General features: G+C 41.2%; 1 protein-coding gene across 1 annotated transcript; it reads left to right on the top strand.

Moving 5' to 3' along the window:
* Window positions 1-611: 611 nt before the first annotated feature.
* On the top strand, window positions 612-2,008 carry LOC103652014 (60S ribosomal protein L11). Its single transcript, XM_020551082.3, has 3 exons — window positions 612-941; window positions 1,366-1,408; window positions 1,494-2,008. The coding sequence occupies exons 1-3, from the start codon at window positions 729-731 to the stop codon at window positions 1,664-1,666; spliced, it is 429 nt and encodes a 142-aa protein (XP_020406671.1). The 5' UTR covers window positions 612-728; the 3' UTR covers window positions 1,667-2,008.
* The last annotated feature ends 15,023 nt before the right edge of the window (window positions 2,009-17,031 follow it).

The raw sequence follows: 17,031 nt of genomic DNA on the forward strand, positions 1-17,031 counted from the left end.
ACTGAAGCTTACATGAAAGGTACGAGTTATTTAGTCTAAACTTCATTGACTTGAGAACACACTGCCATTTGGTCCTGTTTCTCTACTTATAGTTGTCATTTATGAAGTAACAATATATGTTCTCCTATTTTGTACTGTGAGAAAAGGAAGTTCACTTTATAACTCTCTAATTTTATTTCTTCCCGCTAATCTAAAAAAATTGTTTAATTGTCTGTTCAAGTAAAGTGAAATTTCATGTCCAACTTCTACATTGTAGCCAAATGAAAGCTTGTATGAGCAGAAGCCCGAAGAAACAGCTCCTGTCCTGCCATCATCGGTGATTGCAAGTACTACAGCTAGGAGCAAACCCCATACTTCCCGATTTGAATATGTAGAAAATGCACCTGCTCCTAAGACTGGGAGCAGCTCAGAAGGCAATCTCATGAGTGGACATGTTGCACCCCCAAAGTCATCGAACTTCTTTGTTGAATTTGGGATGGATAGTGGATATCACAAAAAATATACATCAAGTTCATCCAAAGTGCAGGTAACTGTTTTATTCAGAAATATACGATTAATCATCATTCATCAATATGTGAACTCCATTGAGGAAGTATATTGTAAAGTCAGAACTAAAAAGAGGAACATTTGGTTCCACCATTTCACCTTATTTTGTACTAAGGGGAAGTATTTAGAGATTGAATTGATGGCAATTACTTCAGTCTTTAAACCTGTTATTAGTGTTGATAATGTTGATTCCATTCAGCTCTGTTTTTTTTTCTGCCCACCGAATCATTCGTTCCTCGCGCGTGTGCGATTCTGACGATGTGTCATGGTGGTGCCTGCGATTTCAGGCGTCGGAGAAGAAGCAGTCGAACCCGATGCGGGAGATGAAGGTCCAGAAGCTCGTGCTCAACATCTCCGTCGACGAGAGCGGTGATCGCCTCACCCGTGCCGCCAAGGTATATATGCCCATTCCCCAGAATACTTCTATGTAGGTTCTACCTGCTGTTTCTTTCAGTTCGTTCTGCACTCGTGTGACCTAGAGCAAATGTGTTTGAGTCACATCTAGTTGTGCTCCACTAGTCCACTTCCATTTTTGATGAGAATTAGTTCTGCACTGCAGCCTAATCTCAGGTCCTCAAGCCGTCCAATCTCCTGTGTTGTTGACACCACTTAAATTGTGCCATCCAAATGCTAAGTAGTAATATGATTGTTTTCAACATCAGCTGTGGTTAGTTATTGTTCCCATAATTTCAGTTAGAGACTGATCAATGGTCCCAATTTTGCTTTTATTTCTTAGGGCTAAAATGAGGCTTTTCTTTGTCGCCTATTGATATTGTTCACACTGAACTGTTGCTCTAACCTATGTTTGTTGTTAATTAGGTACTGGAGCAGCTGAGTGGCCAGTCACCGGTATTCTCCAAGGGTAATTTTCTTAAACCTAACGTTATCAATGTGTAGTGTGGTCCTGGATTCATGATGGTCGTAGCAACCATGTTGTGACATTGCAGCAAGGTACACTGTGAGGTCGTTTGGGATCCGGCGCAGTGAGAAGATCGCATGCTATGTGACGGTGCGGGGTGAGAAGGCAATGCAGCTGCTGGAGAGTGGCTTGAAGGTGAAGGAGAACGAGCTGCTGAGGAGGAACTTTAGTGACACTGGTTGCTTTGGATTTGGTATCTAAGAGCACATTGATCTTGGCATCAAGTAAGATGATCTCATGTCTTATCGTAAATAATTTGAATGAGGCCTATTTGTTTCTGTGAACGGGTGTTTTATGATGGGCATTGTTGCTTGCCTGTAAGCAGGGGAAAATATATGTAACTTTGTATTCATGTAGCTTGTACCCACTATGGTCACTACGTACTGGGATAGCTTAAGGCTAAGTTCTTAACACAATTTATAACCATGCATGTGATCGATCTATCAGAGATTGAATAGCTCGAATATGGTATTGCTTTGGATTTGGCAGCAGCCAGCAAGGTTGTTCAGGCTTGAGTAGGTCGATGAAGTGGTTTTGCAGAAGTTTTAAGTCCCCATTTTCTGACCAAAACGAAACTGATGGTGGGGCCAGTTCGATCCCCTTATCAAAGCCAGTAGTCACATAGCTGCAGTAGACCATTCAAGTGCTCAGGTGTCTTTCTCTTTGTGGCTTACAGGCTATCATCAGCACAACACCTTACTCATCTCCTATCTTCTGTTTTAAACTATATCATGTAAACAGTGCAAGCGATGAGTGAAGGGTGACTAATAGGCTTCTTTAATCAGCACTGCAGTATCTTTTGTTGAATTAACCTATACTCACTTCATTTTATTTATATAATACAGTCCATTTAGCAAATTTTGTTTGATGTGCAGTGACACGACCTTGACAGTCAAGATGCTCTTTCAGGTTATTTTCTCCTGAAACCACTTCTTTTGCCATTTCCTAATGTTATGGTCCCAGTTACATCTCCATTCATTGCAGGAGATGGTCCTAGTTACTTTACATGGTTCTGTTGGACACAATGAAGCCATCCAGATATGCTATTAAAAATCCTGCTAGTCATTATGGCTTTAAACTGTACCATGTTTGTTCTATTTTCAGCTAGGCAGAGCATGTTCTATTTATAGCAGGCCAGCAGACACCAGGCAGTAAGGTGATGTATGAGTCAATTATCAGGTGACAAAATGGTTATGTTTAATCATGCATGTTTTCTTCCTGGCTCTCTATGTTTCTTTGAGGCATTCAAGTACTTGTAGTATCAGTGCATCACTGTTATGTATATATGTGTTGATGTTCGTCATCTAAGATTAAATACATCCTGATAGGTCATTACTTGCTAATGTGCATCTGATTTTGCTGTTGCCAAGATGGAAATGTTTTTTGGCAGCTTTCTCAGTGAATCAGTATCACCGCAGAACCTTTTTGGACACCCAGATGTCGAGAGATGCCCATTCCTGAGGAATATCAATGGAGCTACAACCTTTTCCCTCTCTTCTGCTTTGCCAGTAGCTGCTCACACTACTACAGCATACCTCTGTACAGGCGGTTTGGTTCGCCACCACACATGCGTTTCTAGGAACCGCTTGTGGTGCACCGCGTAAGATGTAAAACAACATCACAGGCGGTCAATCAAAAACCGCTTGTGAAAAACACAGATTACAGGCGGTCCAGTTCAAAGGAACCGCCTATGATAGACACACATCACAGGCAGTCCAGTTCAAAGGAACCGACTGCATACACTATAAATCACAGACGGTTTTCATTATACAGATTCATATATACAGAATTTTCAAACACAGAATATACACAGATTTCATACACAGATTATACACAGATTCACATAGATTGCATAATACACAGATTATACACAGATTCATCCACATACACAGATTTACACATATTACAAGTTCCATAACAGGTATAATACACAGATTACAAGTTCCATAACAGGTATAATACACAGATTCATCCACAAATCAAGTTCCATCGTCATACACAGAATTATACACATATCAAGTTCCATATACAACTAAACATCTCAAAGTTCCATAGACAACTAAACATCTAAAGTTCCTAACTAAAGACCTAAACACTGTGTGATATTGTGTACAAACTTAGTTCTGGGAATTTTTGCAAATTTCCATTTGTATTGTAGAATAGCCCTTGTGGATGAAGAACTTCACGGCGCATAAAGTAAAGCAAGTCTCTTACAACCTTAGCAACGCCGACGGAAACCATATCTCTTTCTAACCATTCAGCATTGATCTTGGATTTAGGAACCTGCAATGAAAGCAAAAAGCAAGCGGTGCTAAGAGTAATGTGATGAGCAACAATATAACATAAAAATTGCAACATAGACAATGATAGCGAACTTACATCCTCAGGATTGACCATGTAATGGAAGGTGACACGACACCATTCGCATACATAATAACCGCACAGGACAGTACCCGGAGGTTGTTTGCCACCATATGGAAATAATGATATTGACAAATTAGGCTTGTCCTCTGGATGTTCGCCGCCAAGATCTTTCCAATAAAAACGGTATGCACTGCATATAAGAATAGCATTGTGAGATTAAGAATACATTTGTTAAGTTGTAATAAGTACAAGTGTGCAATAATAATCATACTTCTCTAAAATCTTCAAGAAGTCATTATACGTAGCCTTTTCCATTCTCAGTGAGTCGAAGACCACGACTTTACAATCCTTTGGCCAGATCATGATACAAATGTAGTGGTCACTATATAGACATAGACGAAAACACATGTTAAGATCACGATTGCCATAATTTATAGTTCAAAATTAAACCATGTCGATAACTTACTTAAAGTGGTGCAGAGCTATTATTAAGTCCTTGCCATGTTGTACATGACTATACATGGCTCGTCCAATGTATGCCGCCATTACCTTCATTTTCTTTCTCTGATTCTGTTTGACGGCTTTCTCAAATTCAGCATCGTCCAAGTCTTTGTATTCTTCTCCATGCCTCCGAGCAACTACTTTGTAGCGAGCTTGGGATATCATCAACGGGTCAAGAAACCCTGTCTTAAGTTGTTTCTTCTTATCATCCATGTATTGCATCCTACGTGTAATAGTGTTAATCGTTAGACTCTCGTTTATGTGTGCGTGTACAAAACTAACAAATATGAAAGTTTAGAGGTACTTATAAGCAAAAGAGGGTTAAGTAGTTGGTTTCCATCCTTTGTCGGTGGTACAACGACCAGAGATCGTCAAAGAATAAATGCCGCACATGATCTATATGATCATTGCTCCAAAATGCATCTTTTGGCACAACAAATGTGAAGTCCTCGAGTTTGTATTTGTTGCTAGCCACCATGTACCACTCATGCATTCTAATCTCCGGAGTCGACAACTTAGAAAGTTGCACCGTCGTCAAGAATGGCCTCCCATTCACAAATTTTGGAGGAACATCCTCCTTCTTGTATACCGAGATATTGGTTTTAAGACGTAATGATTCTCGAGTATGAATCATTCCATCTTCTTCCCATACTTCGAAATTGTCTATTTGGGACCGTGTGCCTACTCCATGAGATACTGATTCCGCTTTTGATTGATTTGTGATAACTCTCTGCAATTTATGCAGGTAGCGTGCCACTGATTCTGACGGTTTCTTGACATCGTCAGTGGCGATTCGCTTATGAATTTTCTTTGAAATAGTTGGCCCTTCAACATTGGTGCCAACCTTTGGTTCCTTTTTGATGTTGACGTCGACATTCTGAGGAACAATTTTGTCTACGTCCCCCTCGTCGAGTTCCTTCGCAAGAGGCGATATGATTGTTTCAAGGATTTTTTTGGAGGTCGGTGTCATATTTTCCAGCACCATGGGGTGTGGAATGATCGAACTATATTTTTGTTGCATTGGTGTTGAATTCGGCTCATCACCCAACTTGATGTCGCGTCGATGCCAAAGGACCAACTCGTTCATTGCCTCCTGCAAAGTTATGATCCCCTCAACTGGAAAATCTATCTCCCAATCTTCACAACCACTGTCTGTGATTTCTAGAACTTGGACCACAGCATAGTGTGGCGGGACAGGATTATCCTTGTAGTTAACAAGTCCTGGTTTTACCAAAGCAGTAGCAGCTTGCTTTGTTTTTGTCCCAGATCGATTGATTGGAATATGAAGAAAGCAAGGCTTGTCCTCAACAATATCGTCTACAGGGTACTTGGTCAAGTCTTGCACAGATCCAACGCTGCTAGGGACTATAGGTGGACTCATGTGGCTTGGCTTGAGTTCAAATGATATGCATTCTGTTTTCTTCATTTTGTTCATCACGTCATTAATAGCCTTTTGTACCCTTTCATCAATAGTCTCTTCAAGGGTCCTTTTCGACTTCTCGTGTTTCCTATATGACGACGCATACTCTGGAAACGCCTCTCTCCAGGAAATCTTAGAAGAGATTCCCCGAGCCCGCCCAGTGTGTTCAGGATTGCCTAGTGCTGCAATTAGTATGTCATTCTCCCTCCGAGGCTTAAATTCTCCTTTTTTCTCTTATCTGCATATTCTTGAATTTTTGTCGAAACTTCGCCTACCAACTCTGGATGCAAAAGTTTGTCGTCCTCACTCAAACCTGCCCGACCTAAGATCCAACGAATAGCTCGCTCATAGATATCTTTTAATATTGGGTCCAAAGTGCCGTTAGTTATAGCTTCCTCGATTATCCTGTTCCACTGCACAACTTTATGGTGATATCCAGTTGACCCCAGGCGATGGGGGTGTTTGTTCATCTTCGCTCTCTGAGAATTAGTTTCGCCCAGTTCTTTGGCCTTCAGTTCGGTCTTCTGACGAACAAATTCCTCCCACTGAGCTTGAGTGATTTTCCCCATTTTCTTGGGCGGAGGAACCTTATTCTTCTTAACAAATTCCCTATTCATCTCGGCTTTCCACCCATGAAACATCTTGGCCATAGCAGAGAGCATCGACTTCCTTACTGCATCCTCTGTGCCTTTTAGGAACTTGAATGACTCAGACAACTTAGCCCATAGCTTATTGCGGGTGTCTTCATCTAAATCCTTCCCTTTTTGAAGTGTGATTGGCACTATATCTCTAACAGTAGACCTGCAGGAATTTCGAAACTTTGTAACCACGTCAAGTGGTTCTTCAGGAAACCCCTCTGCATTTGTTTTGTTACGTACATAACTGTACCTTCTTTCATCTGATTCGGACCTCGTCGCCCTCGTTTCCGCTTATGTGAAACGGATGATTCAGGCATCGGAGCATCCTCCGTGTTTCGTGTAGAAGATGCATCCTCTTTCTTCTCTTCATTTGAAATCTATATAGTGAAACAATTAATGGCCTTTCATATATGAACATTATTTTAAAATATAGTCGGCATATTTCTATTTACCTCTTCATCGTTGGGAATATAGTCGGCATCAAGCTCATCTGATGTTTTTTTCTTCCTTGGAGGTATAGGAGTACAAGGATTATCGTCAGTAGAACTATCCTCCCCGCTCCCTTCACCGGAGCTGCTCGTTGTCTGCCATTCAAGTTTGGTCGCGTCTTCATCAACTTTGTTAGACGCACCGGTGCAGACCACATCCATACTAGGCTGCTCGTTGTCTGCCATTCAAGCTGGTTCCATCGATAAAGGCATATACTTTTAGTCTGATATACTGGTTCCATCAATAAGGGAACTTGGAGAAAAGGTGATTCAAAAGAAATCGAGCCCAAACCCGCCTCCGGGGCAGGATCGGGTCGGGAAGCAAGCTCGCAGATAGAAGTGCACTTTCCAATGCAGTTAGACAGAGAAGGCATGGCTGTGATGTTATAATGCTGAAGGACCCCAAGAAGAGATTAAGCCCTGTAGTCTACCACCTCCCGTTATTTGTGGGCTTCACCGAGGGCGGGAAACATTTGGTGACATCAAACGACCTTCGGGCTGGGGACGTCTGCGAGCTTGTTAAGGGGCCAGACGATGGTGAGCCGGTGTACTCTGTCCGGATGTGTGGTCACAAAATTTAAAGCCGCCCCGGCTTCATCTGTGCGCTTCTCTTCTCTTATGTCGGCTACTAAGATCACTTAGCACCCCACCTAAGAGAAGAGAAGCACACACATGCAGCCGGGGCAGCTTTAAATTTTGTGACCACACATCCGGACATAGTACACCGGCTCACCATCGTCTGGCCCCTTAACAAGCTCGCAGACGTCTTCAGCCCGAAGGTCGTTTGCTATCACCAAATGTTTCCAGCCATCGGTGAAGCCCACAAATAACGGGAGGTGGTAGACTACAGGGCTTAATCTCTTCTTGGGGTCCTTCAGCATTATAACATCATAGCCATGCCTTCTCTGTCTAACTGCATTGGAAAGTGCACTTCTATCTGCGAGCTTGCTTCCCGACCCGATTCAGGCATTCCGCCGATGCCATTCTCCATATAAGTCCTAAACAGAGAATAGGGATGAGGTAGTCAAGATTGTAGGCGCTAGTGCTCAACTACTAGCATCTATAGATATGGACACAAGTTCAAATTTGGTGCTACTCGGCACCATCGATATCATTAGAAAAAAAACATCAAAGAGATCCACTTCCCAATAGTACTCGAAGATAGTTCATTGACTTGACACTCTCTAAGAGGTTCATACAAAATACATTATCTCTAAGAGTGAAACCTACGATACTCATATCGTGTTGTTTAGGACTAAAAATCAACAACCCCTTGACTGGTCGCTATCATACTCAATTCCAAAATATTTTTCCAATATGTCGGCTTGAGTAAGGAGATCTGGGCTTGGGAGTTCCTCCAAATCATCTGCAGCTTCATCATCTTCAGCATATTGCAGGGCTTCATCTTGAATAATTTTAGCCCTCTTGGAGTCAGCATACTTTTTGATGGACAGAGCACACTTCTCAAGCATGTCGTATACATCTCCAATTTGAAACAAAGTGGTCTTAAGTGTGTACACTGATTCCGGTTCAATAGTATCCACAACCCCATTAGTCACTAGACTGCGAATGATGTTAACATGTGTCTCGATGACTCGAACTGAGCTCTCAACCATGTCAAGTGGCTCTTTTTCCATCTCTAAAACTGAAAATGGCCAAGTCTCACAATCAAAATTGAGATCGCAACAAAGGCAGGGATCAGAGGGAAAACAAGGATGTGGCTTATAGGGCAAAAAGAGGGGTCCAAATAACATTGTCATGGCTATGAACAAGTCAAAGATGGGAGATAAGAACAAGTCTTATAACATAGGGTTGGGAAGCAAAGATAGGTAGTCAAAAAACTAAGAAGGGAGATAAGAACAAGTCTTATAACATAGGGAGATAATAACATTGTCATGGCTATGTACTTCCATGATGTATGTGGCCATAAGCACATTTGCCCTAATGATTATCAAACAAAGATAGGTAGTCAAAAAACACTAAAAATAGACTTGTTGCCCCAATCACTATGGAGATTTTCTTATAACTGAATATGTAAGTGAAAAAACATTTAATCAGAAGGGATAAAAATAGATCCCAATCGATGGAGGGACACAAAATTCTTCATTCGAAGGATACTAACACCTTAATGGTATACAAACATTTAATCAGAAGGGATAAAAGAAATAAAAAAATTGATACATGAGAAGTAATTGACAACCAAGCAATAAGCAATAAGCATATTGACAACCAAACAAAATATGTAAGTGAAAACAACAGTAATTAATCTAAGAACTGATAATCAGGGATAGCCATTGATTAACACCTTAATGTGTTTGAACCATTGATTAACCTAAGCATTTGATTAACCTAACCATTTGATTAACCTAAGCTATGATTCAAACACATATATATCCAGCTGTGTATTCAAACACATATATGATTCAAACACAAGTAATCTGCCATCAATTAACATATATGATTCAAACACATATATGATTCAAACAGATATAGGAAATTCGAGCCATGAACTTAGAAGAAATGAACCTGAACTTTGACCTTACTACGAGAGGAAGAAGAAAGAGCTTGGGGACGGCGGCGCTTCGGGCTCGAGGACCGTGACGGCGGCCCTTGTTGCTCGGGGACGGCGTTGCTCGGGGACGGCGTTGCTCGGGGACCGTGACGGTGGCGCTTCGGGCTCGGGGACGGCGGCGCTCGGGCTCGGGGACAAGGACGGCGGGGCTCGAGCTCGGTGAAGGGGATGGTGGCGCTCAGGCTCGGTGAAGGGGACGGCATTGCTCGGGCGCTCGGGGACGGCAGCGCTCGGGCTCGGGGACGAGGACGGCGGGGCTCGAGCTCGGTGAAGGGGACGGTGGCGCTCGGGCTCGGTGAAGGGGACGGCGTTGCTCGGGCGCTCGGGGACGGTGGCGCTCGGGCTCGGGGACGGGGACGGCGGCACTCGAGCTCGGGGACGGGGACGGCGGGGCTCGGGTTCGTGCTCGGGGACGGGGACACGGCGGCAGCCTGGCGGCGCTCGGGTTCGTGCTCGGGCAGGAAGAGTTAGGGTTCCTGCCGACCAACGAGCTTTTTATATTGTAAAGAATCACAGGCGGACATTTAGCAAAACCGCCTGTGATAGACAACATCACAGGCGGTTGTTAATTCCGACCGCCTGTGATAAATTAACTTCACAGGCGGTCGACATAAAAAACCGCCTGTGATGTTATCTATCACAAGCGGTTTTGCTAAATATCCGCCTGTGATGTGTGTACACTATAAAAGGGCTAGCCCCCGATGGGTTCCAGAACCCTAATTCACAGCACTAGCGGCGGCGGGTTTTTTTTGAGATCTACAGGGAGAAGGTTTTGTTTTTGAGTTTATTGATTGATTTCAATAGTTTATGCATATATATGATCTCCATTTGTTTTCTTTCTCATTTTGATGCGATTTTTTGCCTTAATTTTGTAATATAGAACGGATTTGAAGAAAAGCTTTGGAATTCAAGATTTGGACTTATAATAGTTGATCTAGTTTAAAGATTCTTTAAAAACACAATTGTCTCACCTCAAGGTATCTATTGTTGCAATGTTTGTTTTATTTTCATACATATCAATTCGTTTCATGTTTTATGGATGAATTCAATTAATTAATGATTTTATTGATGTTAATCAATATAAGGATAGGTAATGGACCGAGGTTGGATTTACAATGTGCCAAGACCACATCCGTCATATATTCGAAATTTGAGAAGCTTTATTGAAGCGGCCAAAAAGCACGCGAATTTGCGAAAGAGCAAGGAGATATTATGTCCGTGCATCGACTGTGATAATAAGATAGCTTGGAGTGATACAGGAGTAATCCAATCACATCTGCTAAAAAGAGGGTTTACAAACAATTACACGATATGGTCAGAACATGGTGAGTTGGATCCGTGTGAAGTGCCTGGTAATGACGAGAGAGTTGTCGGAATTTTAGATCTTAAAGTTGATGGTAAAGTGGATAATGTGGATGCTAATCAAGTTTTTGAAGAATTTGATTGCGAAGAGATGTTGCGCCATATGGAACCAGAAATGTTGAGTTCTGTGGGATCGCAGAAAGGGCTATCTAAAATGGAGGGACTGGAAAGTGCTTCAAAAGAACCTTTATATGATGAATCAAAGGGTTGTGACAAAGAGTTTACTACACTGCGTACTGTTCTAGAACTTCTGAAGTTGAAGGCTAGCGCCGGATGGTCTGATACTAGCTTCACAGATCTTTTGAATTTTCTGTCCCAATTACTACCAAAACCCAACAAACTACCAACAAGCACTTATAAAGCGAAGAAGCTTATATCTCTCATAGCTCTGGGTGTGCAAAAAATTCATGCATGTCCGAACCATTGTATTCTGTATCGTGGCGATTTTGAGAACGCATCAAGATGCCCAGTTTGCAATGTCAGTCGATACAAGAAGAGCTACAATCAAGACTGTGTAAAAAAATTCCCGAAAAAAATAAAAACAAGAAATCCACTATTGGACCTGAAAGTGACGATGATACTTTTGATGACATGGATGGGAAAAAGAAGTCAAAGATCCCAGCTTTGGTGATGCGGTATCTTCCAGTAATTGATCGCTTAAAACGTTTGTTCTCAAATCCTAGGGATGCTGAGCTTATGCGTTGGCATGCTGAAAATCGCAAGCAGAATAACAAACAGATTCGACACCCTGCTGATGCATCACAATGAAAAAATTCCGATCTTATGTATCCTGAGTTTGCCAAAGAAACCAGAAATGTAAGATTTGCTTTGGGTACAGACGGAATGAATCCATTTGGTGAAAAAAGAAGTGTACATAGCACCTGGCCCGTGACTTTCACGATGTACAACCTTCCATCATGGCTGTGTCACAAAAGAAAGTACATTATGTTGACTATTCTTATTCAAGGTCCGAAATCAGCTGGTGTTGATATTGATGTGTTCCTAGAACCTCTTATGGAAGATATGACAAAGCTCTGGAATGAAGGAGTTAGAATATGGGATGAGTATTGCCATGAGTATTTCAACTTAAGAGCAATTATATTTGTTACCATCCATGATTCTCCCGGTGGCGCCACACTATCAGGGCAAAAGACTAAAGGAAAGAATGGTTGTGTAGTGTGCGTCAATGGAACTGCTTCCATGTACCTTAAATCATCCAAGAAGTTGGTGTTCATGGGACACAGACGGTTCTTGATGAAGCAGCATAAGTACCGAAAGATGAAAGCGGAATTTAACAATCAACTGGAAAGTGAAGGTGTACCAAAGCCTTATAATGGGAAACTTGTTTTTGAAATTGTAAAGAACATTCATGTTGTATTCAGAAAGGGAAAAAACAAAGGAGAAAAGAGAAAGAGAACTGACCCTTCAACTTACACAACTTTCAAGAAGCAATCAATTTTTTTCAAGTACCTCCCGTACTGGAAGGATATGGAAATTTGCCACAGCATTGATTTGATGCATGTAACAAAAAATGTTTTTGACAGCATCATTGGAACCTTGCTGGGCATGCCGAGTAAGACAAAAGACGGACTCAAATCACGCAATGATCTAGTAGATCTTCAAATCAGACCGGAACTTCATCCAGTGGATAGTGGCAAAGGGAAGCCTTACCTCCCCCCAACTAGCTACAACTTGTCAGTTGAGGAGAGAACAAAGATTTGCAAATGTTTGCGTGGGGTCAAAGTGCCCACAGGTTTCTCATCCAATATCAGCAGACTAGTCAGGATGAAGGACTTGTCTCTATTTGGCTACAACTCTCATGACTGCAATGTGATGATGACGGTGTTCCTCCCAATTGCGGTAAGAGCCCTCGAAACAGAGCATGTCAAAGTTGTCATCACACGCTTGTGTTACTTTTTCAATGCGGTTTCACAAAAAGTAATAGCTTTAGAAGACTTGGACTATCTAAAGGCATACATCATCGAGACTATGTGCAAGCTTGAAATGTGTTTTCCTCCATCATTTTTTGATATGCAAGTACACCTAATCATACATCTCGTGGATCAGATAAAAATATTAGGGCCACTATATTTACATCATATGTTTCAGTTGGAGCGATACCTGGGAGTATTAAAAGGTTATGTGCGAAATCGCGCTCACCCAGAGGGTTCAATCATGGAGGGATACACTACAGAAGAAGTGATTGAGAGCTGTATAGATTACATCAGTGATGGAACAATGATAGGTGTACATGTACCTAAACATGAGGGTAAACTATGTGGGAGAGGGAGAATGGGCAAGAAAACTTTTCGCGTTGAGGATTACAAGCTAGTACATTGTGCTCATGGTAGTGTACTACAACATCTCACGATAGTCGAGCCTTACATAGAGGAACACCTAGATGAGCTTCGTAAAGAAAATCAGAACCGCACAGAGGACTGGATCATGGGGAGCACAAACATCGTTTCAGCGAATGGTTAATGGACAAAAACATCCCATTCGGAGACTCTTTGGAAGAGAAAACAATGAAGAATTTGGCTTCTGGACCATCGTGTTTTGTGACATCATGGCAAGCATATGACATCAATGGGTACACATTCTACACTAAATCAAAAGACATGAAAAGTGTTGCACAAAATAGCGGTGTTCGTATCGATGCTTTTGACCTACATGGGCAGAAGACCACATATTTTGGATTCATAGAGGAAATATGGGAACTTGATTATGGCCCAAGCATGAAAATACCCTTATTTAAGTGCCAATGGGTACAACATCCCGTGGGGGTGATAGTGGATAACTACGGACTCACACTGGTAGACTTAAAGAAAGTAGGATATAAAGATGACCCGTGGGTTCTCGCCGAATGTGTTGCACAAGTGTTCTATGTACTCGATCCAGCAGATGAGAAGATGCATGTAGTTATTTCTGGAAAGCAAAAAATTGTTGGAGTTGAGAATGTGGGAGACCAAGATGAGGAATACAATAAGTATGAAGAGATGTTCGTCTTTAACGGTCCAGAGAGAATCAAGCGTGTTGAAAAGAAAATTGATAAGAACTTAAAGCCATACATGCGGAAAAATGGTAGTTCATGAAAAATTGTATGAATCAAATTGTATTTGTTATCATGTATGATCGACTATGAATTGTGGTTGCCAATTAATTTAAAATCTCTCTAGTTATCTATGTGTGCTATTATAATTCATTTAAATTGTATTTGCATATTATTGTTAAAAATTAAATATTAATTCATTTAAATTGTATTTGCATATTTCTGTTAAAAATTAAAATTATTTTCATATTTAAATTGTATTTTCATATTTTTACAATCACAGGCGGTTTTTCCTTAGGGTCCGTTTGTGAAAAGGATAGAGCACCACAGGCGGTCCTAAACAAAAACCGCTTGTGATACTATTACATCACAGGCGTACTGAACCGCCTGGGACGTCACATGCGGTTTTCTAACCGAACCGCCTGTGATGTAAAAAGCCTACCGCTTGTATAGAGCCAAATTGTACTAGTGTCAAGGAGGCAAGGGTCCAATTTTTTAGGAAGGGTCAGGCTTTGAGTCAGCATTCAAGCTTTTCCATGGTCGAGATGGAATAGTTCCCCTTTCAGAAAGATCATATGTATCTGATGAAAACCACAATGAGAGCATTGACGTCAAGTTATATACTTAGTTAGGCTCAATTTAGAGTACACTTATGTAGAGTACACTTATTTATATTGAACCGTCGAAGTTCCTACATATATATCAAGTTATATACTTAGTTAGGCTCAATGTTAGCACAAACAGTTGATGAGCAACTTTAAATTTAGAGTACACTTATGTATGAGTTATTTGACAATGCTTATTTATGAGATATTGAATGTTATTTATCTATATTATATTAATTATACTGTTATTAAATATATGTGTATGTATTTTTCTCTTTTAAATTATTATAATGTGGTAATTTAAGAATATACTGCCAAGTAAGTCGTTTCAAATCTTAATAAGACATTTCTCAAAACGTCTAATATCAGTGTCCTAAATAAGACAGTTTTTAAAACGTCCAATATCAGTCTTCTAAATAAGATGGTTTTTCTGTTGCGAGTGTCTATTATTATAGGCTATTCTAGTCAATTTGAAAAATACTTTGTGACTTATAATGCTCGTATTTTCGACAGTTCTTTCGAAGAAGTGTCTTAAACAAAACCTAATGTAAGACGGTTTATTGGACAAAATGACGTAACAAATTTCTTTTTTAGATGGTTATAAATTAAAAAAATGTCTTATTTAATATCTTTTAAGACGGTTTATAACCATCTTAAAAACGGAACATCTTTTGCTACTCCATCAAATTTGGACACATCATAAGCGTCTTAATAACTAAAAATTAACCGTCTCATATAACACGATTTGTAGTAGTGAAGTGTGGCAGAACCGCCCGAATTATTCCAGCTTAAGTGCCCAAGTCACGCCTCAGGGGTCGTAACACACTTAAACTGGAATAACCCGTCAGTCCCTCAGATATAGTCTGATAAAGCCACTTAACCAAGATCAAATACCACAAACTCACTCGAACGTGAGTCACAGAAGAAATACAATAAAACATGAAAACCTCAATTTAAAGTACTGGAGTTATTACATAAATCGAAGTTTTCCATGCAGCTGGTAAAAGTTCACAAAATAAAATGCAGGGGATAATCGATATTGTCGGTAGCGAGGAATTGGGCAAGGCCTAGCCCACTACTCCTCCTGCTCATCTCCTGCCGGAGCAGCATCCCACTCGACCGTCCAACCCGGTGGTAGGGTTGTAGGCCAAGTCACACCATCAACCATATCCTGAAGCGTACCTACTAAAATTATGCCACAAGCAAGGCTGGGTATACTAATATTCAGCTAGACTTGTCCGGTGTGAAGAAACTACTCCTCTACCTCTAGAACATGCAGCTGTTTGGCTGAGGGGTTTGGTTTGCCAAAAGCACTAGCTGAGTCTAAAATCAATTTTTAGCTTTTCAAATTCTAGCATCATTATCTTAGCTAAATTTGCTCCTTCTAGGCATACATGGTAACAAGCATTTAGTACAATCAACAAGTTATCTCATGTAAACCTCATTTCACTTCTTACTCAATATAGTACAAGGGGTCAAGCAGTCTCATTAGCTGCGAGAAGCAGACGATTCGAATCGAGTTTATATCCTTGCAAGGTAAACCTAAACACACGACATGTAAGGGCACTCCGTCTCCACACATATCAACCGTACCCATGATTCCCCATTCGCGGCCAGGGCTCACCATCTTGGCATACAATGCTCCACTGACCCCGGCTGCCGCCGTGCAGTGACTGCACTTATACCCACCATAGCTAGCATGGGAGACCAGTCTCAAGACAAGTGAGGGGAGAAGTCCGGGCCCGGCTTCACTCAGGTACTAGGTTTACCGGTTACCATATTTCCCGACATGTGTTTAGTATGTTCAAACGCTTGACTCAGGTAGCCACACATTAATCCTTAATTCCTTTTCCCGTCTCATGGACAAGGCATCCTCCCTGGATCCAAGTCCATGGACCATCATAGATCCCGTTATCAAGATGAATACAATCAATTCCTGACCTCGCGCGAGTGCTAGAAAAATCACCCGACTTCTACCGAGATCCTGATTAGCATAGCAGCTACTCGACCTAGCATACTAGTATCCATCTCAAAAAGGAATCCTGAGTTCATGCAACTAAAGGTTTCAAGCAACTCCTACACTTAAGTGCACATTACAATCCTACAAACATTAAGTGTAGTAAAGTAGCATATATAAATGGTCATGCATAGAATATGGGCTTGCCTTTAATAGCTGGGGCTGCAGGGAGATCCTCGATGGCAGTATCGGGAGCTTGCTCCTGGTCTTCCTCGTGGACAGCTCCTTGCTCGGGGATGAGCATGTACTCTCTGTCAGCGAGATTGCAATCTAATGAATGCAATGAGTAAGATATATGCATGGCATGATATGCAATTTGCAATTAAACTTTGATGGTGAATGATCAAATTAATGAGGTAGGGCTTAATCTTGCTACTGAAGATTCTTGTGGTATACTTAGCAAATTAGGGTCAGCTTGGTTAAGCTAATTGGTAAGTTTATTTTGGTGTTCCACTGATTTCCCTTTAATGTCTTAGTGAGAGTTTATTAAGGTGTTTAGCTGAATTATTAGAGTGAGATTTATTATTCCCTATCTTCTTTTCTATTTCTT

Source organism: Zea mays, chromosome 3 (assembly GCF_902167145.1).
Source record: "Zea mays cultivar B73 chromosome 3, Zm-B73-REFERENCE-NAM-5.0, whole genome shotgun sequence".
In the NCBI taxonomy this organism is placed as follows: domain Eukaryota; kingdom Viridiplantae; phylum Streptophyta; class Magnoliopsida; order Poales; family Poaceae; genus Zea; species Zea mays.